At 40.6% G+C, this 25388-nt stretch overlaps 1 protein-coding gene across 1 annotated transcript; it reads right to left on the bottom strand.

The window, feature by feature from the left end:
- Positions 1–2654: 2654 nt before the first annotated feature.
- On the bottom strand, positions 2655–25388 carry SYNM (synemin). The gene is made up of 4 exons (XM_065847376.2): positions 24508–25388; positions 18617–18741; positions 11413–11486; positions 2655–9913 (listed from the first exon to the last, which is right to left on the bottom strand). The coding sequence occupies exons 1-4, from the start codon at positions 25291–25293 to the stop codon at positions 6237–6239; spliced, it is 4662 nt and encodes a 1553-aa protein (XP_065703448.1). The 5' UTR covers positions 25294–25388; the 3' UTR covers positions 2655–6236.

Consider the following 25388-nt stretch of genomic DNA (forward strand, 5'->3'; position numbering starts at 1 on the left):
CATCTTGTTAGAAGCAATGTTCGTTTGCACTTCTCAGAGATATTTAGGCACAAGAGTCACACAAGCGTCTGATGGAAAAGACAGATGAGTCAAACTGTTGGAAAGCTCCCAGGGCAGCAGTTCAAATCGCTAACTCTTCAGACTTTTTCCTCCGCTAAATGTCAGATGTGTCACCGATTTAACAGCCACTGCCTGAAGAGATTTGATTGTGTGCCACCATCGCCCCTCCTGATTAATCAAAGCAACAAGTGATAAGTAAGAATCACAGAATCACAGAATTGGTTAGGTTGGAAAAGACCTCAGAGATCATCAAGTCCAACCCTTGGTCCAACTTCAGCCCATTTACTAGATCATGGCACAAGAGCCATGTCCAATCTCAGTTTAAAAACCTCCAGGGATGGTGAGTCCACCAGCTCCCTGGGCAGGCCATTCCAATGCCTGATCACTCTCTCCGTAAAGAACTTCTTCCTAATATCCAGCCTAAACTTCCCCTGGCAGAGTTTAAGCCCATGTCCCCTTGTCCTATTGCTAACTGCCAGGGAGAAGAAACCAGTTCCCACCTGGCTATAAGAGAATATACATTCAGCTTCAGTTTTATTCCTAACTCACCGGAAGAAAGTCACTAATTCTCTTGGTTAACTCCTCTGCTTAAGTGATAATAGCAAATAATGACAGAGGTGGTCAAACAGCATCTTGTGGTTTTCACAGTAAGATGCAATGACATTAAGTGAAAATAAGGCCAAAATTATGAGAAATATCAACCAACCAAAGCAGCAGTTTCCAATTACAAACAGAATTTGCCTTTTTACAGAGTTTTATGAAGTAGCCTGGTGTCTTGCAGATATACAGTCTCTGCAACACAAAATTAAAATGGCAAACAACACTAACCTGATAATAAACTGTTACCTGTATCTCCCTGCCTGTTTTTCAGGGCCACAAAAAAGCTGACAAAGCAAAGATCAAACAAGATAAACCAACACACTGAAACATCAACACAGCCCAAGTCTCCTCCTGTTGTCCCACACCACAACATTACTATCAGGAAAACTAGATCAGTGTGACAGGCTTCTCATTCTTAGCAATTTGTTCTATTTCTCTTATCCACCAGGAAGACCCAGTGTCCCTTCTTTGCATAAAATACTGAAAAAAATTCCTTAAGGATAGATTAGTTACATGGGAAAGTACAGGAATAAAATTAATACAGGTGAGCATATTTCTTACACTGTCTTTCCAGAATATTAGTCACTGCCTTTATTTCCTTTAGTAAAGTTAACTCCCTTAACACTTTCTCACCTGAAAAAAGGGTCTGTAGTTCAACAAAGTATAATAGACTTGATTCCAGCTATAAATTCCTGCCACACCAATTTCATACCGTGATTTGGAAGTTAAAACCAAACCCAATACTAGGGGTTTATGATAAGCCGATAGCTGGAGATAGCATCTTCCGAAAAAGTTTTTCCTAGCTGAAGAAAAGCTTTTCTGTGTTTGTTGAGCATGTTGCTTGTTATATTGCTCACATTTGGTTGCAGGGATACATCAGGACCAAACACTCTTACCTTTGAAACTACTCAAATTTGGAGTACTGAATAAACACCTTTTTTGAATAAATAGCCTTTTTTTCCTCACTTTCTAGAATTTCACAGGGAGACCCCCATATTTTCATTGCATCTTTAATTAGCTATCACAACTGACAAGTGTGTCAGACTCAGGAAACTGTAACCTTAAACAGTGTGTTATTAAACACCAACCCACTGCGCGTCCCATTCCTTACTATTCAGAGACACGCTTCAACTTTCAGAGAAATCAGACCTTCACCATTGACAGTTTAAACAGCAACACTATTAACTTAGCAGATGAAGGCTGAAAATATGTTTTCCCGACAGAGGCCAGTTTCAGTGGAAACTATTTTGCTGATCATTTAACCATCTTCAGAATAGGCTGTGATTTGTCAGTAGCTTCAGATACTGTTTTTCCCTGTGTTGCAAGAAATTGAGAACTAATTTTTTTTTCCTCAGTGTATTAAAAGTGATCTCCCTCTTTCACACAAAAACCCTCATTAGGACCCATTTCTTTAATCAACAGAAAACTGGGTTAAATTTTCTTCATTACAAATAAAGTATGTGGTTGAAGAGAAAAAAAATAAACTCCACAGCACAGAAAGAGACACAGGTTAAACCCAACCAACAAAAAAAAAAGCAAACAAACAAACAGTCCCCACCAAAACACAAAGAACCTATTTCCATTAAAGGTCTAAGTGTGCATAAAATGTTTTCCTTGGTAGAAAAGGGTAAAAGTTAAGACTTACATTGGTCAGATCCCAGGATCCAAGGAAGATTATGATACTGGCAACTCCAAGAGTTTCATCTTCTGGTGTTTTATACTCCACCTCTCCCACTACCTGCTGTTGAACTCAAAAACTGCTGCTCCTCTGCCCAAGTTGTGTGCACTTGCAATACAGAATATCTATGTTCTGCCATTATTTCTCTTACCAGTGTGAAAAAGGTGTGCCTTTGCTGTAATTAAAAATTATGTTCATTCTTTAACTTGAAATTAACTCAGTCTGAGAGGCCTTAGAGCGAGATGTTTATAGACATGAAGTCCTTTGACAGAGCAGCCTTAAAAATACCGGACAGGAAGAAAGAGAAACATCTGTATTGATTTTGATTGTTTAATACTCAAGAGTGAAAAAGTGTAAAATCACAAAGCTTATACCACCACAAAAACGCAGTTTCATTGCAAATGACCAAAACACAAGCTGCCTGCAAAGTTTCACACAGCTGACATCAACAAACCCAGTTTCAACATTCTTACCGTCTTTTTAAACACCTGCTATTCACAAACATCAGTCAATACAGAGTTCTAGGTCTCACACATCTTTCTTTAAATTCTATGTTTTATTTGCTTTATAGACCAGTGGTTTTACACTTTTGGAAAACAGTGCCCCACTTCTGATCTATATCAGCATATAAATACATAGTTTTTACTCTCCAAATTACTAATGATATTTTTAAAGCATTTTGTTTAAACCAAGCTCAGCAGTAAAGTTCTTACTTGGATTTAAAGAAAAGCGCAGCTTATATGAGTAAGCTTCAAAAGTGCATGCTGACCGAGGTGATCTCACCAATCCTTTCAGCCACAGGTTATAGTATTTATGCAGAAGGTGACCATATAGCGTGAGTTAGTACAGACAGTACGTTATATTTGCTCTTACTAGTCATGCGTGTCCCTATGGCCCTAATGCTGCAAATACAACCATAAGCCTGCAGGACAGGATCGTCCACCTAACTACATTTTGTTGCCTGAAGGTTGCATTATCCAAAAGCTCTCATTATGTCAAAATGTCTCAGGTTAATAAGAACTAAATGGAAAATGGCTGCTTATACACTTTTTTAAAACTTAAACCCTTTTTACCTGGGATACCCTTGTTTCCACAGCCTTAAAGTATTCACGCAAAGGAACTGGACATATCTTTAAATGTTAGGCTAATGCACATTTCCAGCTCCCTACAATAAACTGATTTTTCCACAGTTGATTAAAATCCCAATCTTAAATAGAACTAAAGTACACAGAACAATTTTTTCCCTCCAGACAATCAAATTAGAAACATATCTTGGTATAACCTACATCTGTCAGTGATGTGTAAAGGAATTTTTAAAGAATTGTTGTTGCCTTAGTGGAAACAATAGTGATTTTTTTTTTTTAAATTCTCCTTCAGTGCTAAGGCCACCCACATTTTATGATTCACTCGCTCCTTACTGGTTTATCCCTTCATCTGACATTATAATCCTATAAGCAGGTGAAAATAAACATAACAGTGTTGGTATAATTGTTCCTAAGGAGCACGTATGTCAAAGATTCCACACAGTATCAATAAATGGGTTTGACCTTGCAAATAGCTTTGTAAGTTTCAGCTTAGAATAAAACTATAAGGAAATTAAAACTGATTTTTTTAAACTGTTGCTTACTACAGACCTGACTTCTTCCTTTATGCAGTTATTTAATACCTGAAGTACAGAGCCTGCTTGCTTGCAGTTAGGCATCTAGCTGGAAAATACTGGCTTACACACAATTATTAAATAAACACAGAGATGTTACCGTCTTTAAAATCGTAGGGTCATCTAAGGAAACAAATCTATAGGATAATATTCAAAGTATTACAATTAATAACACCCTACTTATTAATGGAAGCACGAGATCTTTTTTGAGCACATATGAATGATTTTGAAAAAATATTGTTAGCCATTACACAGTGAAAAGTATAAATAAGCTTAGCATACATGCCTGTAGTGCTTCTACACAACTCTGTTTCCTATTCATTTTCCAGCTGGTGGTTACATTTCCAATTTCAACAAATTATTTCATAGCATGTGACTGAAAAATACCCAATCCTGATCTACACTGGTACACACACAAAATGAGGAAAATACAGAAAATCTTGCATTGCAGACAAACCTCATGAGTTAATCTTTGGAACATCAATAGCTTTGTACAGTTTCAAACTTAGTTACTAAGGCACACAACAATTGAACTGTCCCATATCTGAAACAGCACGATATGTCAGTCAGCATGGAGCTTCTCAGCTTTGCATTTACATTCATATTATGAAGTAGCCGTCAGTTTTGAAAAATCTAGCTTCTGATAATATTAAGGAATCTGAAAAGTGACTAGCCATGCCAGACTAAGAGAGTTTAACTGGATTAGCACACACAAAACTACGCTTGCACAACCACAGGGAACAAAATTCTGCATCAGAGGCCACCGGACTGGCCCAACAAAGCCACCCGGCCAGAGAAGGTGCGAGAGAGGGAGTGAACGTGTGCGCCTGTGTTTGTGCATGGAAAAATAGCAGCTTCTCATTTGTCTATCTTATTTCTCATCTGTGTCCAGTATGGGATCTTCTTGCCCCAGTGACAAAAATATTTTGGCTATTTTTTGCTTCTGCTAGCACTGCATGGTTCAGTACAGTGACCGGTACTGGTTTCTGATCTGGACTTTGAAGTAATGAATTGTAATGGTAAAGTTAAGTTACGTCCTTCATTTAACCAGTGTGCAATCCAAGAGAAATTAGCTTATTTTCAAATGATTTAAGTAGAAACCAACTTTGGCCTGAGGCAAATACTTCGGCCAGAAAAACACAAACAAAAGAAATAAAAAAAGGAAAATTCAAATCTCAGGTTGGATTTGTAGAGCCAGTAACTGAAAAAGGCATCTTTTCATTTGTAAACAAAGAAAGGATTATCTGGAAATGATGGCACACAATGATGGTGTGTCATCAATGCCATTTTTACAAGTTCTCTTCAGAACAGAGCACTAATCTCACTATGCTAAGAAATTAGGCATGTTCGACACTTCACACTTACCTTTAGCAATACCTAGTATCAAGGTAACCCATATACCACTAAATAAGTTCATGTTATTAATTTACATCACCACTGAATCTGCAAAGACTTACTTCACTGGAAATCCTATCCAGCCTATTTTAAAATTTGATTTATTTTTAAAGATATTAAATGTATTACTGTCTAACCATAAAATCAGTATTACTCATTATGAATACTGTGAGAAATTATTGCTTTGATGTTACCTTTTTTTTTTCCCCACTGCATTCTAGCTATACTAAGTTTGATCCTATGGAATTGTATTTACTTTTTATAGCTGTAATAACTGTATCTTAAAATGTTTTCATTAGGTATTGCATATAAGTACACAGAACGGAACTGAAAATCAGCTACTGCCACTCTCATTAGTCTTGTGATATATTTGTGGTTAGTAGCTTGAGATTTAAACAGAATTGCTGAATATTTTAGTAACCAACTACAATACAGTATTTAAAAAACAATAATGGAAAAGTCCTATTCAAGCACACACTTATTGACCTGCTATAAAAAAAAACAAAAAATACAATCCTTTGAATTCCCCAGCAGCAAATTCCTGTCTCTATGGGTGGAAAAATCTCAAATTATTGGACACGGGTCTCTGAGGAAAAATATGTTAATAGCATGATTTCTCCCAAAAATAAAATTTCCAATAAGTTAAAAAGTGTGCTGAATAGGTAGAAGCCTAGATTCAATACTTTTCAGTCCATTACTAATAATCTAAACAGCTTGAATGTCTCCCCATCCCTTTTTCCTCCTTTTTTTTAATATGCATATTTAGTATGCATATTTTTTAAAAAAAAAGGATAATCAAAAATGTGTATAAACACATTATTAAGTAGACGTCATTAAAGAGTCCTTTCAGAACCACTGTCCATCATTATCTTCTTCATCTTCCTCCTCATGGTCCAGATAGAGAAGAGCGACTTTCTTTTCATCAGAAATAACTGACCTTTGGTCTACCATTCTTTGCAGCTGTACAGTTTTATCAAAAAATGATTTTTCCACTACCTTTTCACCATGATCTTGAGAAAAACTGGAGAGAACATAACCTCTCTTATTTTCATTTTCTACAACCTGGTTGCTTTCAACTACAATCTGTGACTGACTAACAGAAGGGTCTTGCTTGTTGGATACGAGCATCGTTGCTTGCTGTTCTCCACTTTTTACTGTAGATGCGCCACCCATATTGGAAACATCCATTTGAAAAGTAAAAGATGTTTCCTTGGATCCTACTTTAATATGCTTTACAGACCTGCTGCTCTCAGATGACTCTTCTGTTTGTGAAAGATCTTCCAGCTTTTCAGAAATAGGTCTTGAAAAGATTCTTTGCTCAGCATGAGTTTCTACAGGACTTATTTTAATGTGCCTAAAAGATCCATCAATATCTGAGCTTCCTTTATTCTCTGAAAGATGTCCCTGATATATGATTTGTTCAGTGGTTTTAACTCCCACTTGACCGACTCTAACGTGCTTTATTGAGCTTTCTGAAAGGGTCTGGTCTTCCAGTTCACGGATTTCTGTGTGCTCAGAGACAGGCCCCTGGTAGATGATTTTTTCAGCCGTCATAAACTCTTGGGGACCCAACTGAATGTGTCTGATGGAACTTTCTGCCTGTGAGAAGTCTCTAGCGTCGCTGACCTCCACTTTACCAGAGATGGGTCCTTCAAAGATAACTTGCTCAGTGTGCATCTCTTTTGGACTTAATCTGAAGTGCCGTACAGATCTGCTGACATCCGCAGACCCTTCTGTTTGAGAGAGGTTACTGTTGAGCTCCAGAGAGTCCGAAGCAGACCCTTCAAAAGAGACTTCTTCTGTCACTTGCCTTGATCCTACCGTGACACGTCTTGTGGACCTGTTGAAGTCTGTTGAAAACCTCTGGGAAAGATTGCCAGAATCAACCTCTTCTACAGTTGTAGTAATAGGGCCTGTATAAATTATTTCTTCTAACGTTTGGATTTCTTTAGGACCCTGTTTAAAATGCTTCACAGATCGGCTAAACTCTGATGATCCTTCTGTCTGAACAAGATCTTCTGTAGCACTGAGTTCCAGTGTTTCAGAACCAGGCCCTTCATATACGACCTGCTCAAATCTCTGGACTTCTGCTGGACCAACCTTTATTCGCCTTACGGATGTACTCTCATCAGTTGACTGTGATGAGCGAGAGACTTCTCCAAAATCTGCAGTTTCCAAAACCGAACTGTCATAAATAACTTTTTCAGTGGTATGATAGCCCGTACCACCACTCCTCCTTATTGTGGATGAGTTATAAATTTCTTGATCAGCCAAAGGAGTGTATCTATCACTGCGGGAAGAAACATCTATTTCCATGTTGCTTTTACCATCAACAACTCTCTCCAAGCTCTCTTTTTTCAGAGAGTGCAATGTTGCCTTCTCCTTCTCACTTGCAATTTCTTCACTAAGCTGAGCTACATCGAATTCATCAGTATTAAGAGTCTGTGACAGATTGACTTCAGCAACGATTGTCACCGAGCCACCCTCCTCTGTTTTATCAACTTTTTTGATATCAAATTCTACGGTACTAGAGTCAGCTTGACTTTCTTTTGTTAATGCAGACAGCTCCTCTTTCACACTTTCTGGGAGACTGCCCTCCAACTGCGCCAGTGCTTCCTTCAATTGATGTTTAGGGTCCTTCGTTTCCTTTGATAAAAGCCCTTTTATGGAGGTCTGAAATTCAGGGGGAATTTTAATTTCTTTTTCGATAACAACAGATTCAACATGGGACGTTTCAGCTTCAGGATGCTCTTTTAAAATATGGGCACTTGCTTCCTCCCCTACCACTTGATATGTTTCCTCAGGAGAGCTTACACCTTCACCTCTCTTACTTTGGGTGCCTTGCAAGAATTCATCTTGCCAAGAATATTTAATAGTTGATTCTTCTTCTATATGAATTTGCCCATACACTGAGTCATCGTCTTTTTTATTGGTAACAGGATGATCATCGGGAACAGATACAAAATATTTTTGTTCAATAGGTGAGTCATCTTCCTCAGTTACTTCTTCCACATGAGTGAAACTCTCATGATGTTGTTTCTTCTTCTTAACGTCTTCATACGTGAAGGTTACATGTTCTTCCTCTTCCTCACCGTAACGCCGCTCTCTCTCAGGGAATGTATCTTCCACTTCCTCCACTTCAAAAGGTGTTGAAAAATCAGTCCTTTCATCAGCAGCATAATCTAGTGGCTCCTCTACGATCTCAACATTTACAGACATGTTCCTCCTGCCCTCATTTCGTTTCAGGCCATGATGGACTATATCTTCTATCTCCTCTTTGGAAGGAGTTCCCTCAACACCCTCTCGAACCCTTTTTCTGACGTCCTGGTTTGATAGATCTCCTGAGCCAGCGCCATGAGAAATATCTATGTTTTCTTGAACTTGAGATTGCACTGTGATCTCAGTCTTTATTTTCCCATCATCTGGTTGTTCTTTCTTACTAAAATAGGTCACTTTTGTGTCTGTTGATATTTCTGAGCCAGAAGACTGCGTGAAACTTTTAAGAATGTCAGCAACAATATTCTCTGCCATATTTTCAGTTGACAGAGTTCCCATTTTATGACTTCTGTCACTGATTCTCTCTTCATCTAAGGAAGTTTTAGAAGCTTGTAACCGTATTTCTTTATTACTCTGAGATTCCTTGTCAGGAGCAGGCATTTCAAGACTGATAGGTATCTCAATGGCTTCTTTGCTTCTTGATTCTAAGGTCACATTTGTATCTTTTTTGGTTGATTCGCTTTTCCAGTTTCTTGCATTAGAAATATCACTCTGGTGAATAACTTCCTCCCGGATATATTTTTTCTGCTCACTCCTCCTTCCAAAATCAACACTTCGTTCTTCTAGAAAAGATTTCTCATCTGTTTTATTCTCCTCCTCTTTTGTTTGTTTCTCTAGCTTATCTTTTTCTTTCGGCAGAGACTTTTTCTCTTCAGTTGGTTTGCTGCCTCTTTCTTTTAGTGTGGTCTGAGTTTCAGTTATAGTTTCTTCATACTTGGATGGTTTTGAATTGATTTTCAGCTCGTAAGTCGGAAATTTAGTGAAGCTTGGTTTTGTTTTTATATTTTCAGAAATCCGTGGCTTCGTGTCAGCCTTGTGGTCCTTGTCTGAACTTTCAACACGTGTCGATTCTTTTGAAAATGATATTGTGGATGAAGTTGTAACTTCTGTTTTCTTTCTTTCTGGAATTGTCTTTTGCTGCATTTCAGTGCTTTTCCAGCCACTGTAGGCTGGAGTAAATGTTCTTAACTCTTTGTGGTCTGTCACAATCCTTTCATCCTTTGTAACAGTTGTTGAAGGGCGAGATATTGAACCAAGCACATCTCTTCCAAAAGCTCTTCCACTGGCTGTTGTGTGTGATCCAGCCTGTGTTGACTGAGCTGAATAATGTGCAGAACTGCGCGTATTTGTCACTGGTAATCTATGCCTTGTGTCAGTGATCCTGAGAGCTGGCGAAGCTTTATTTCTATTTCTTTCTTCATAAGTAGAGTAAACATCAGTGTAGTTATATGAAGTGTTTATAATATCTGCAAAAAGAGCATAGGTCACCAAGCATTAAACTAATGGCTTGTATCTAAAATAATATAGAAGGCATGAACTAAAATTTTATACTAAATTTTTGAAAGAAATAATGCCTTCCTCTTTAATGCAGCTTTGTAAAGGCATTTCTGTATATTTTGCATGATAATTAAGTCTATGCATAAATTATATTAAAACTGAAAGCAAAGCTTTTTAACGACTTACAAGTTCTTGTTAACTTTACCTGTTGTGAGCTACTGGGTATTATGGCATTTACTTAAGAATTACACCTTTGGTATTTATATTAATGTTAATTTACATTAACAAATTCTTATTTAATAGCATATGCTAATATCCTAGGCTTGTTTTTTTGCTTCATTAGCCAAAGTGGCCTGAAGTTTCTCAGTTCCCATTGAGGATTAATGGCATACCTGGTACCACATATTGGAAACTGAAAACACATACACAACCCTTTATAGCCAAAGGTACAAGGGAGAGAAATAAAGAACCTCTGAGGCTATATCCATATAATTGAATAAAATGGGCTAGGAGTTACTGTCTGGCTCTGAGGCCAACCAGCACTGCACAACTCTCAGCTCTTACTCCTAAAAAGCTGGTCACAGCTCTGATGTCTGGTGGTGCTTTCTGGGCTGTGGTAACCACTGAATATGCCTGAGCATCATCTGCAGAAGTACTGGCTAGTCTAGATTAAAACTGTGCTGGGGATAGCGCTGACAATTTAACAACACCAGCAATTCTGTGTGAGCCTTTCAACCTTGGCCTAGTCTGTTCCACCTACTGCTACAGGCCCAGCCTTCCCAGCTCTGCTGGGACTAGTGTCTGTGTTAGTCTGAAGATTTTCAGACCACACATTGTTAAACTCAGGAGTATTATCGAGATTAATTCATAACAATGGCCGTAGCAGTCAAATCGAAGGCCCATCTTGTCAAATACCCTGTTTATGGTAACCAACAGTAGATACATAGGGAAGAGTATAAGAACAGGGCAAGTAAATAATGATACTTCCCTGGTATACTCTCACAGCCTCCAGAGATTTGCAGCTCCTAAGATAGAAATGGTATCTTTATGTTTAGTAAGCCTTTGATTTTTCTTTCATTACTCTGCTAAAATTTATCTTTAAACCCACATAAACTTTTTAACACTCACAAAGCCTTGTGATGATGAATTCCATGGTTTCAACAACATATTTTGTTAAATACCTCTTGCTTCATACTTCAAAACTCTTTAAAGAGCTATGGGCATCCAAAAGTTTCTGCACTATTAGATCTATGAAACACCACTCCCTATTTACCTTCTCCATTTGAATCACGATTTTATAAATTATCTCATATAAAACATCACTGTGTTGATTTAAAATATTAACACTCAAAACCAATTCAATATTCACTTCGCAATACACTCATAAAAAGTACACTTGAGGAATACTATAACACAATAATTTCCAGTTATATTTAATGTCAGTCATTTTTTAATATTAATTTTTTACCTTGAGGCAATTTCCCCATATACTGATCTCTCCATGTAATAATCCACTGGTTGCTTTCCCCTTCTAATAAAGCTCTGCAAAACACATTAAAAGGCATTCAATTGAAATATTTGGAATAATAATAATATTTAACATTTACAAGTCTTAAACTGAAACAATTACCCTGCAGTTGGGTCAGATCCCAAGTGCTTTTCACACCCCCTATTTTTACTACTGAGAATGCGAAATCCTTTGCATTTTCCAGACTCTTAGTTTGCAACGTCCAGTTCTTGAGAACAATGCAATAATCTTACAGGAGATGACAGCAGCAGACACAGTTTGACATCAAATCTTCCACATTACTCATTATACTGCTTCCTGACATGGACAAGATGCACCTATTCCCGCTCTGGAATCACACAAGCTAGCAGATCTTATAACAGAGTTAGGAGAAAAAGCCAAACAAAACTTAACAGATACTCAGTAAAGCTTTCTCAGAGAATAACATGGAGATGTTTTATAAAGAAAAGGCAAAAAAGAAAACAATATTTGCAAGCAAATAGCAGCTTTCCTGCTGGTAATACAGTACTAGAGGTGTGGTTGCAGTGCAATATATGAGGGAACTATTACAGCCAGGATTTGTAAGTTCTATCCTTTTCAAACAAAAAAAGGAAAAAAAAAAAAAAAATATCGAAGGAAAGTATCACTTGCACTGTCAAACACTGGCTAGTGCTGGAGGAAACAAGTATTAAACTGTTCTTAGTTCCTATTCAATCCAAAAAGTCAACACTTTTACAACAAAGGACTAGGAAAAAAATCCTTATGACAGAAACTGCTTGGTTTCTTTTAATGACATCTTTCTTTGTCCCCTGTTCCTCAGCCTTCCATTCACCCCTTTTTGCAGTGACTCTAATACCTCCCCTAGTTCCAGGAACCCAGAACTTCCACGGGATTACTGAGGTCAAGCCTTTCCTCTTGTTCACCAACAACACCTCACGTTAGCTCAGCAGCAATCCATCCGAAATGGACAGGACACCAACTTTCTTACCTTTACTTTATGGAAATTATATCACTACAATGTTCCCTCAAGACCCATCTGACAGCAGCCACAGGTTTGTTCTGTTCCTGCATGAGGCTACTGCCCTACACTTTCTCCTTTCTACAGTGGTGGAAAACACTGCAGATTAGCACAACTGAAGGGCAAAACATTTTCAGGAGTAACTGCTTTGCATTAAGAATATTCAAATAGACAGGCAGCATACTTTTGTTCTCCCAGAGGGGAAAAAAAGACTAAGTGCATTCCCTAGAATTACCAAATTGCTCTAGAAAAAAAAAAAAAAAAAAAGCTGGCTTCTTTAATATACCAAATAGAAAAAGCAGATATTAGGGGGATGTTATTCAATCCTGTAAGTTTTAGAGATGTTTATCCAGTAAGACTAGATCTCAGAGTTCCTGATAAGTTCTCTGTGTGCTTTCCTTCTTTCTGTCCTGCTGTCTATGTGCTTGTACTGTCTGACATAAAATATGTTCAGCCTTTTTTAAAAAAAGGGAAAAAAAACCAGTTTGTCTCTTTTCCACTTTTGCAGGGCCACAAGCTGTGTTAATCCCCAAAAATAGTGCTAAACTGCAGCATTCTGGTGCAACAGCTTAGAAATTCTACGGGAGGTTCTTTCAATATGCGACGGAATGCTATAATCAGTACAGTAACTTTGGTGGGTTTATACTCGGCTCTACCAGTGCGATAACTGTTTCATCATTTCCGGTTTGGGAAACGCCAGATGTTTTGCACTGATAACGCACAGCTGCAACGTGAAAGCCGTCAGGAGCCAGGCTGTAGGATTCTGATAGCCAAGGCTTCCAGCTCCCTAGTGGGAGAGCTGAATGCAATTTAGGATTGTGGCATAAAAATATTTGCTGGGCATTTCTGTCAAAATGAACAATGCAGGCGTTTTAAATGTCACCCACAGATTCCACGTGACTGATCCCTTTGGACATTTTATGCTTCTTTTGGTTTCTGACTGCCTCTAGATTCAGTAGAACAATGCTACATCAGCAAAATATCATTAGTAAGGTTTTCTTTGCAACCATGGATTTGCCTAGATTTAAAAGAAGAGCCATGTTAGAATTACTTAACATATTTACAGGTCGCATTGCCCCTTAAAACAGGCTTAGTTGGACACCCTTACTTCTATTTGGTTAGTCAAATTCAACCCTAGGATAACCTTTACTGGGTACAGCCAAAGAAAAAGCTATTTATCTTCCTCTGTGTTAAGAGAAGCTTTATAGGAATTAGCGAATCTTCCCAAGACCAAACATCCGATCTGACAAAGCTAATGAGCCTCAGACAAATTGCTCTGATAGACACACACTGGAGAAGCTGGTGGTGGTATTGCAGAAACATCAAGGAGCTGGCAATGAAAGCGTTAACCATGACGAAGGAAACGAGGAACGCGGGTAGCCTGACTAAGGATTTCTGGCTGCTGTTAAAACAACAGTTGTTCAGTTGCTGCAGCAACGCATGAAGTCACTAAAAATAAGTTCCAAAAGGTAACTGTATATGGCAAAGGGCAACAGCACACAGGAAAGCTGGACCTGAAATATTACTACTGAAAATATGCTGTATTTGAAAATGAACGGCAAAGCCTCACGAAACTTCATAAAACTGGGCAGTGAATCAGTGTTTTACTGTACACAGGCAAACAAGAAAATGCTAAGCTGACTTTGGTTTAATAAACGAGCATGAGAAAGCACAGTGCAACGTACTGAGCACTGGCTTGGAAACCGGCAAACTCAGGTTATATTCCTCAGCTTGACCATAGCTTCTGTTCCTTTGCATCCTTTCCTAATACTAATCATTTCAACTATAGCCTTTGTGGTAAGGCCTGCTTTAAAACTTAAACTGCCTGAAGAGTAGGGTTTTAATCTCAACTGCATGCACTCTTAAGTATTCACAATAATAACATAAAGCATTCCTTCAGGTAGCTCTCTTTTAAAAAATAACTTCGCCAGCTACTTCCTGGAAATCAGATACTAAATGACATATACACACATTATGTTAATAGTTCAAGTGTTGCCAGAAAATATTCCAGCTGCACCTTTAACTCATCTCGTCATTAATGTCATTTAGCTAAAGTTAGCAGGGACACGCCAGTCAGCACGAAGGCCCGCGGTGTGCTGGGTGACTACAGAAATAACTAGTCCGTGAAAGCAGGTGGGTGAGATAAACTGGTTGGGGTGGGGAAGAGAGAAGTCACAAAAACCAAAAAGATGCCTTGCAAATGTTGTCGTGGTCATTCACAACAGCAAGGACTCTCTTTCAAATACAGAAACCCCCAATCTCAGACAGGGGCAGTTAGCCAGCAGGCCATAAAGATTCATCCTCTTTATGCAGAGCATTTGGTAAGGAGTTATTAAAAAAACCTCTCCAGAAAGCAGAACGAAGGAAGCATTTTTAGGAGTAAAGGCCACTCAAGGTCTGTTTTCCATCATGGGATGGGAGGACAAGGTCTGTGTGAAGAACAGCAGGTAACTGACTGCATGTTAAACTCCCTGGGTGCACAAAACTCAGAACATTCTCATAATAAAACATATACAGGAATAGGACATAACGGACGGCCCAAGTTGTAAACAGGAAATAATGAAAGTGACTGACAGAGCTGTGGTGAGTAGCTGAGGAGGCCATAACGCTGGTGCTGATTTCTTGAGGAAGGCATGGAAAGGGTCAGAAGATGTGTTGACAGAGGAAACCAGCTGAAGGAGGATTAGAAAGTATCCCTGACAAGTGTGTTAAGAGATCCTCTGCTGCTTCAAAACGCAGGACGCTAACCTAGAACAGAACATTTGCATGGCACTGGGATTTCAAAGTAAACGTTTTACCCTTCAATAACAATACATTTAGAGAGGGCAAAAAAACAGCCTAACCTATGGCAGAGGCTCTGAGCAGCCTCTATTTGAAGAGAAGAAGCTTCTGATAGCTGAGAAAGGATTAATTGTAATTCTGATCCTGGGCAGATTTTCTACCTTCTTTTAAAATTAAGTCTTACACAGTGAAGAATTCACCACTGGAATGGTGGGTCTGGAATGGGTGACCTGGAAATAAAATCTAAGCATGGCTTAAGTAGTTGTGCTTTTGCAGGGTTCCAAGAACACTGAACAAAACTAGAAGACACTTGCTAAATATTTTTTTCAACACTTGTGAAAAAGGATTTGGACCGAAGATTCCCATTTCATAAAGCCACGTAAGACCCATATTTCAGTTCCTGAGCGAGCCTCAGCTCCCAGAGCAGGAAGGGGGAGCTGAATCAGTGAGGAAGGTGACTCGGTCCTTGGGGAAGGGTGTTCCTGGCAACAGTGGTCCTCCGTGCCAGTCCAGGAGCAATGCTGACTAACGGAAAGAACTGGCTTTAAAACAGGACTTGTAGGAGTCATAAAACAAAGAGAATACAGAGGATGGGAGGTACAAAGAAAGCTCTAAGAAGCAGATCAGATACTACACCCTTAACCTCTAATGCCAGGAGGTGAGGAGGTGGCAAGTCCCTCATGGAAACCTCTCAATGGAAAGATGAGGATGTTGAACCAATTGTGAAAGGTGCCTCTTGTTTCTAATCTGCATAAGCAAGGGTATCTGCCAGTATCCTTCCTGAAAACAAACTGAAGCTGGCTTCACATGCCCTGGTTATCCCAGATAAAAAGACCTGGGAGAGGAACAGGATTTGAAAAAAGTATAGAATTATCTTACTAAACAGCTTATTAACTGGATTTATACTGATTCTGTCCTACAGCAGTGCTGATAAAAGCATCGTTTTCTTAAGGGAGCAACAGGTAAAATGTATAAATGCATAAATGCATTTATGTAAATGCATAAATGTAAAAACACAAATCAAAAAAATCACTTTTCAGCTTCCGATACTTTAAAATAACTCTGTTTGCAGGCATTAGATAGTCTGCTCTCTGATCTGTAGCAAGGTCTGTTTTCATCTGTATGTCTTCTTCAGCAGGTAGATGCTCATTTGTCCACACAAACTTGCCTTGCCAAGGCAATCAGTGATATAGGTTGCATTCACTACAATCAGATGAAGAAACCCCACAGGTTAAGGAGCATCTTAACTAAACAAAAAACACACACTGCAGGTGATGCCGAATTGTTCTCTTTGCATTAAGAAGGGCAGGGAATCCTTAGGCAAAGCAATAATGCCCAGATAAGAAGCGAGATGACCGCTGGAGGACTTCCAGAATTTAATTGGCTTACAGGGTTTTACAGAGCAGAAGCAGTGATGGTTCACTTATTAACTAAGAGCATGTCCAAACAACTAAATATCTGGGCATTATCATTCCTGCTTCTGGATGAATACTAATCATTGAAGCAATTCCGAAATGTCTGTTACTGTGAAAGCGTTAATCCCATTTTGCAGATGAATAAACCGAGGGAGAAAGTTTAAGTGACAATAGTAAAAGTCAACATCAGAGCTAGGATTAAATTTAGAAGAATCGTGTATTTTAGCAAAGTAAACAGAATTAATGCAGATAAGGATCACAATTGGCTACTGTTCCCACAGTTTCTCTTCCACTAGTAATGCTCCAGACACTACTGGCTTTCCAAGGATCACAGGGATCCATCTCATCCAGAAGCCAGCCTGGGTCCACACCTCAGAGCACACGATACTCGAGGCATCTTGAACAGACCATTTTTTAGTCTCTGATGGGCTACAGACATCCTTTGCTCACCAGTCCTTTATCAGGCTACTTGGAAGTTGATCTTTCACGCTTCTCATGTTTTCAGTTATGCAACTACAATTACATTCCTGAGTCATCAGTGGGTTGCTTTAGTCTACACATTTCACCCATCATGCAGCTGGTGCTGTCTTGATCCAGACTTAGATGCTTATTGGTTCACAGCAACACTGCACACTTTGGACACAAGCATGTATTATATATATATAATAGCTAATGCCATGTCTGATTATGCAGGTTGAATATGAATAATGCACATAGTATAGACAAGGTAACCATTGAGGTAACACTCCTTAAAAATGATATGAAAATAGGCTGACATTACGTTTTTGCAAATTTTGACTTTGCTCAGTAAGAATTAGGCTTCTCTGTATTTGAAGATCAATATCTCAATGAAATGTATTGAAAATATCATCTAAGTTGTAGAAAAAAACCCACAAAACCATTATCTTTACAATAAAATAGTACCTACCTCAAATTCATACATGTTTTTGTTTTTTTCCTTCTAAATCACTTTCACAGCATGTGCCAACTGATACATTGTGATTCTCCAGACTGGAGAATTACTCTGGTTTTCCAACCACACAGCTATTAAGAAGCTAGAGAGATATATGGTACTGGAGATTCATAAGCAGAGATGATACTTGATCCCAACATGTTTCCATAAAAAACCAACGATGGAGAAAGCCAGGATTTAATCAGAATTTTCTGTTATCTTCCCACTATTCTACAACTGAAACAAGAATAGGGAACTCGCTACTTATATCAATGCGGACACTAATTGATTAGTGGACACTAATCAACATACATGGCACATTTCATCATTTAAATATGCTGAGAGATGGCAACTACACTGCCCATGTTTTATTGATTACAATTTAAGGATATTGGCCCCTCAGCTTGTAATCCAATATTGCACCAACAATTCACATCAATTTGATATCAACCTGACTGGGACTAAGAAGGTTTCTCACATATCAATATATTTGTACAAAGTAATAAGATTCCTATGGATTATATTGGCTTCTCTAACGTGTTTCTCTAGAGACAGAGGAGGAGGATGAATTATGACCAGAGATAGTTTTGCTTCAGTGATCAAATTCCAGTCACCCCTGCCACTGGTAATGCTCATCAGTGTTACTAATAACTGTATTTGACTATTCTTACAGTTTTCCCAGAGAACTCAGCCAATCCACACGTATTAGCAGCCTTCTGAAGGGGCGTTATCTTCCTTCCACAGACAGCACCGCCAAGCACAGAACGGCGTGGGGCCCATGTCACAGAACAAGCCAACAGCAAGTTAAAAACTGATATTAAGGGTCCATTCGCTCCATTTAGCAAACCACAATACCTACAATGAGTCTTGATCTCAGACTCTAAAAGTACCTGTCTGTATTTTAAATGCTGGAAAGAAGATGAACAGAGCTTCTGTATCTATAAAGAGAGATTTAAATTATCCTCTGATTAGACAATTTAGTGTGACCGCAATTCTTACCTGTAGGTTTCAATTTCAAGGATGAGGCCGGCTTTCACCTGCAGTAGTTCTTGGTAGTCCTTCAGGTAATCTGTGATAGACATCGTCAGGAACTGCTTTTCTTCTTCTAGGGTGTCAATTATCCTCTAAACAGAAATATTCATTATTAGTTTTGAACTAACATGAAAATCTGTACACTTGAATGCCTAATAACTTAAAACTTTTAATAAAAAAGTGTGTCGTCCCCCCCCCCCCAACAAACTAACAATACAAAAACAAACAACAAAAACCCAATACACCAAAACCACAGAGAATAAGTCAATATGTTCCACCACTTCAAAAAACCAGGACAAATCAGCTCTAGGACTACCCATATAGAATCTGAAACACATTGTTACTGAAGCAGAGTTTCATGCTAGGATTTCATTTTATGCCTTACTAAGCTAGTTAAGTAAGTAAAACCCATTCAGATGCCCTGTACAGAAGTTATCTAGGCCACATAGCAAGGAAAATACACTCCTTTATAAACGTAATGCATTTTGCCATTTTAAGAGCATAGATTTACATGTTTAAATCGCACCTGAGACTGGAAATTTTGGCAATTGCCTTGCCACAGCAACCTGGCCTATTTCCCTTCATCAGTATTTTTGGTTCCATAGACATATGGGTCCAAACAAATATTTGGATTCTAGCATCTGGGGATATTCGTGGTGCCTAGAAGGTGAAGGATGAGCCTCCAGCAGTTCCTTTGAGCTAAGTTTTGTACAATATTTGGCCACCTGCTCCATAGCCTGCCCAGCTTTGTCCTAACTGCTGCTCAGAAGATATGAGGGATTCTTCATTTTCATGCTGATAATATCAGTTCATATCTGTATAGGGGTATTCGTGTGTATGTATGGGAGGAGTGTAGTTTAGACAACACCCACAAATTACATGAAAGCAGCAGCACTGATAAGATAGTACCTGCCCACCTTTAACAAGTTTTCGAAATGCTGAAAGGGACTGATGAGCAGAAAAATACCAAAATGATCTAAATTTGACCATACTCTGAAATAGTAAATGGAAGATTAAATACCGAGTAAGTGTACACAACACAAAAAGCAATGAAGACACGCAACAGAACATCAAGATTTGATTTAGACCAAGACAATTGACTCTCATGCTCTTGAAAAGAACGCTGCAGAAAGCAAGTGCTTTAATCACTAGTGCCACCTCTCACATGAAGGGCAAATCAGGAAAGACCCAATTCTACTTTGTTCACATCACCCTGCACTACACAAGGACACTGAATTGTCATTTACACAGCAAAATCTCATACACATGTACAACACTGAACAGGAATTACTGAGAGTGTATTTTAGATTGTATTAACTGGAAAATCAAGACACTGATATTCTAGTTTTAAAAAACTGAAAATACATCATTTATATGCAGCAAGTGTTCAAGTCTCACAGTATGAGCAAGAGCATAAAAAGGAAGATACGGCAGGGCGCTCCCCAGGTTGGTTAATGCCAGTATGATGCACTAAGCAGAAGTAAGGCTTAAGAATGAAGAACATAAAATGCTGGCATTTCAAACATTAATAGTATTTTTTTCATTTTAAGTAAAAAGAAAGCCTTATGAAGGAAGCTGGCTGTATCTTCATATACATGTGGATATATCTAGAGAACATAAATGTTAATCTAATTCTTCATTTGCAGTTTTTATTAAACAATTACACTGATGTTGTCTTTGACGTGACAAACTTTGCCTACAGTCTTCAGTGTACCCTAAAACTCCCGTTTTATGGCAGAAGACAAATCATATCCGCATATCTGAAACAGCACTATCAACCACCCAACAGCCCCATCCCGGCAGCAGCGGCAGGAACAGCCTGGCAGGCAGAACCGCTGACCTTTAGCGGCTCCGAGGCAACAATCCCGTTCAAGAACTAACACAATGGAAAATCCCAAGACGAGAAGGGAAGAAAAGTGCCAGGCACTGCTTTTAAAAGGAAAAGGCTTTCCAGCAAGAATGGACGGGGTGTTGACAGAGCCAGAGGAGCCAGCAAAAGGAGACAAAGACAAGACTGGATCTCTGTGGGACCAACCCCTAGAGGTGGTAAGAGCTCCAATACAAAGCATGAAATTATTTGCGTGTTTATCGCCTCCCCGATTAAACAGAGACTGACATATACGTGTAGATGCGTACATTAAAAAAAGCTTTACAATGCACAGGTCTTGCTCCAGTCCCAGAAGAATCTGTACACTGGACTAGAGGGTGTGGGGGGCTCTGAAAGTCTGGGGATATTCACATCTATCCTAGGACTGAGCAACTCAGTCCCTCACCCCCACGTTCTCCAGCCTGTGCTTGAAAAGCCACCTATGATCCAGCCATCTCCACCGCTGGATTTGGAGAGCGCTCGGGATCCAAAAGTCTGAGTTCAATGCAGTGTCTTAATGATTACCATAAGGGGCTACAGAAGTCAGCCAGCTGTGTCAGAGTTCCGAAGAAATTCCTTCCAACAGGAGCAGCCGCTGCATAGGCAGGCTGGCCAGCAGCTCGGAGGATTGCAAACTGACAAACTTCCATTTTGCAAAAGGTAACCTGTGTTTGCTTCACCCAGGACTTGATTGGAAAAATCTGTTTCTCAATAACATCAAACACATGACCCCCCCCCCCCAAAAAACAGTGGTGTCCTGCTAGAACTGAGTGACTAAATAGAGGTGATTTTCTCACCCTTCAGATGTTCCCTTCTAGGCACCAGCGGGAAATTTTAGAAGTGAGTTAGGGGGAAAAGAATTTACTTGGGTTGTCCAAGCTGCACCTACTCGGGGAATAAAGAGAGGACTCCAGCCCTGTCCATCCCTGTACTATTCATCGATCCCGCAACTCATCCAGTGGCTCTGTAGGAGAGGAGCTGACACTCTGCACTTAGAGGGCTAGAAACTGGTGCACAAAAAAAATGCACAACATTGATATTATATATTCATTTGACAAGATGTTTTCATCTCTGGAGCTCACGACACTGATGCAGGAACCGATCCTAAACCCACCATGTTAGTGGAAAAGATCTGCCTCGTTTCAAAGCAGCAGGGTGAGCCATGGCCAATTTTTACACCCAAAAAATGCAAGGCTTTCTCCAATCACTGGGAGTTTTTGCGTGAGTATTGTCACAGCAGGCAGCTAAAATTATGCAAGTAAGAGACGTACTGAGTTCATCCCTTTAGCACCCATGGCCAGTGAACATTTTCCAAACTATGCATGATTTACAGCTTGCCTGGTTCAGCTAAATTATAACTCCAAATACACATTTCTATTTAGCATTGCTGAAAGCTTTAGTGAGGATAAGGACAGTGCAGGAGGCAAAGATGGACATATAAGGCGACTGGATGACATATGGAAAATATGAATAAATCTAATTGCCATTGCAGCTGCAATGCACAATAATCACTTGGCTTATATCTGTACATACATATCATTTCTATGTGACACTTTACAATAAATAACCATGGAATGGATGCTCTTTAATGAGCAGTTTAAAATCCATGCTGAACATACTTTCACCAATAAAAGAAACAATGAGGGAGAACAAAAGCTTTGCTCACAAGAAGGAAACCTAAACCAGCCTCTTCTACACATTATATAATTTTTCTTCCTGCATGTGAGCAAAAGATATTTTATTTCTCTTGTACAGTAGACTGGCCACTGGAAAAGGCCTTTCTCATGAGAAACCAAACACTTTAAATATTAAACCATTCAAAAGTTACAAACCTTATGATATCATTTTAACCAGAGTTTATATATTATCTAGATATATATTCAAAGCTAAGAGAGCTCACATGTTTTCAGGCTGGCTATCAAAGCACTTATTTTCTTGTATCACTAAGATTTGACACTACTGTTCCTGTAAAATCCAACTCATGCCAAATGCTCGTGAGAGTAACCCAAAAATTTGTTATCTTGGTATCAAAATTACAATCCATTTTTGAGGACTGAATAAGAACAATTATGGTGTGCATTGATTTTGATTATCTGACATCTACAACAGGTCACTGTCTCTACTTGCTCTTCTGAATAAAGTTCTTGAAAAACAGAACCAGATGCAAAGACACCACACTGGTACAAAAACACCTTGCTGAGTGGAAAGAGAGTTTAGTATCTGAACACACCCGTTCTAACTGGCTTTAGAATAAAAACTTGTAGCACAGATAGTGAGCTGTGCCAAATGCCCTTATTAAAATAACACTGTACTCAAAGGTTTTCAATTTGAGCAATGATGATTGAAGAGCTATGAAGTTTTCATTATAGATCCCTAATAACAAATATAGGCAACATGGAGGTCACATTTTGGAAATCAAAGTAACTTTAAATATTAGTAGGCTTATGTACATTTCTATAAACTTATACTGCTTTAAAAAAAAAAAAAGAAAGAAAGGGTTTTTTTTCTTCTTTGCATTTTCACCTGGCTTTGACTGATGGATAGATTTAATTAATGAGGGATTTACATGTAACATCATCTCCTAAAGCTTTGGAAACACTTACATACATGTTTGAAAGAATGAAGTGTCCTGTCAAAAATGAAAATATTTAAGAGCTGAAAGCCTTTCTAATTACTTCTTACATACCTAATCTGCCTCAGTTCACAGCATCTGCAAACTATGCAACTTGCAAACAATCATGCAGTGTACGAAAACCAGACACACAGCAACCAGTCCCAGCCCTTTCCCAGTTGCCAGCATCTCCATAATCTACCAGGGCTGCTGGACACAATGTGATGGGCAGCACACGGGGTTCGGACAAACACCCAGCTCCAGCAGAGTGTTAATAAAAGGTCTAACAATTAACAAAAGAAATGTTGCCCTCAGGAAATCGATTGATGCTCTGGATGATCTAATACATGCTCTTCACTCTAAACTGGATGAACTGAGGTTTTGCTGTTCCGGCATTTGCTGATCTGCTCACACGCACAGGGTGATTATACATTGTTATGCCAAATGTTATTCTGACAGCGAGCAAATTCTCAGCTATGGATGCCATAACCCTGTTTAAAAACACCAAACATACACCTTGAACACATACAAGTCACCTACATCGCTTTCTTTCAAATTATTCCCACTCTGCTCATTGCCTGCAGCACAGTAATGAGTCTTTCTGCCTTTAAATAACTAAAAGTTTTCTGAACTATGCTGGAGCCCACAAGCTTTTCTCTAGGCTCAGGGTGCTGGAAGAGAATCTGGATAATGTCTCTGATGGGGATAGGACAACCTCAAGTCTCAGACTAGAAGGAAGGAAGCTTTGCGTCCCACCGCATGAGGACTCGGTTCATCTGTTCCATGTCCCCTGTGCTCATCCCTGGCAAACCTGCGCACCAGCTCTTGGGTACTTGCCAAGGGCAGCTTGGGAGGGAGCACCTGTCACCAGGACCATGTCCTCAGGGTCACCATCTCCCTTTTGATCCCCACCTTTCCCAGCCAGCTCTCCCCAAGCGGGTCTCCAAGAGATCAGAGAAGGGCTCAGCAGGAACAAGCTTTTGCTGGGCCACCTATTCCAGCCTGGGGAAAATCCTCCTGCAGGAAGGCGGAGTGGGGTGAGGAGGCCCTGGCAATGCGGGACCTTTCAGAGGGGTTTGGACACTTCCCGCAGAGGGAGTGGGAGGGATGAAGTTGGTCTAAGGGAGCAGGATGCCAGGGCCATGAGAAATCAACATCCCACGACGGGCCAGAACTGAAGGGAAAAAGTGAGTCTTTCTGAGTCTTTCTGAGCGGGAGGAGACACAGAGAACCAGAACGAACACAGGAGGGCTGGAAGGAAGCGGCACAGCCAGAGGGTCCCGGCGAAGAGAGGACGACCGAGGCGGGGTGGGGGGAGACGGACACCGACCCGGGATGGGGGGGACATGGATCGCGGAGCGGGGACACAGTGTCACACACCTGGTACTCCTCCACTTCGGCGCCGTGGCGGTCCTCCAAGGCGAGCAACTCCTGCTCCAGCCGCTCCCGGAGCCCGCACAGCTCCCGGCCCTGCCGCTGCAGGTCCTCCAGGTGCTGCCGGCACTGCCGGCTCTCCTCCCGCAGCAGCTCCAGGTTCTCCCGGCTCCGCTGCGCCTCCTGCTCCTGCAGCAGCTGGATCTGCTCCTGGTAGCGCAGGAGGGTCTCCCGGCAGCTCTGGCTCAGCAGCATCTCGTAGGTCTCCTCCAGCTGCTCCAGGCTCAGCCCGGCCAAGGGGGGCGGCAAGGCGGCCAGGTCCATCCGCAGCTCCCGTATCTCCACCGCCTCCCGGCGCTGCCGCTCCGCCAGGTGCCCGTGCTCGGCCTGCAGCTGCAGCAGCAGCTCCTCCAGCGCGAAGCAGTCGCCCCGCAGCCGCTCCAGCAGCTGCCGCTGCCCGGCCAGCTCGGGCTCCAGCCGGCGCCGCATCGCCAGCACCTCGGCCCCCAGCAGCTGCAGCTGCTCCAGCTCCCGCCGCAGCCCGTCCCGCTCCAGCTCCGCTTCCAACTTCGCCCGGCTCAGCTCCTCCAGCTGCATCCGCAGCCAGGCCAGCTCCTGCTCGGGCACCCGGAGCCCGATCAGCTCCTGCTCCCGCAGCTCCGCCAGCTCCCGCGCCAGAAAGCGGTTCTCCTCCTCCAGCTCCCGCACGCGGGACACGAACACCCGCAGCCGGGAGTTGAGCTCCTGCAGCTCCCTTTTCTCGTCCCATCCCGCTTCCCAGCGCCGCCACATCTTGTTCGGGATGCCGGGTCGGGGCCGGGACGGCCCCTCAACTACTGCTGCCGCCTCCGCCGCGTCCTCGCGGGGCTCTGCGAGCTGCCAGCCCC

Source organism: Patagioenas fasciata, chromosome 12 (genome assembly GCF_037038585.1).
Source record: "Patagioenas fasciata isolate bPatFas1 chromosome 12, bPatFas1.hap1, whole genome shotgun sequence".
Taxonomy (NCBI): domain Eukaryota; kingdom Metazoa; phylum Chordata; class Aves; order Columbiformes; family Columbidae; genus Patagioenas; species Patagioenas fasciata.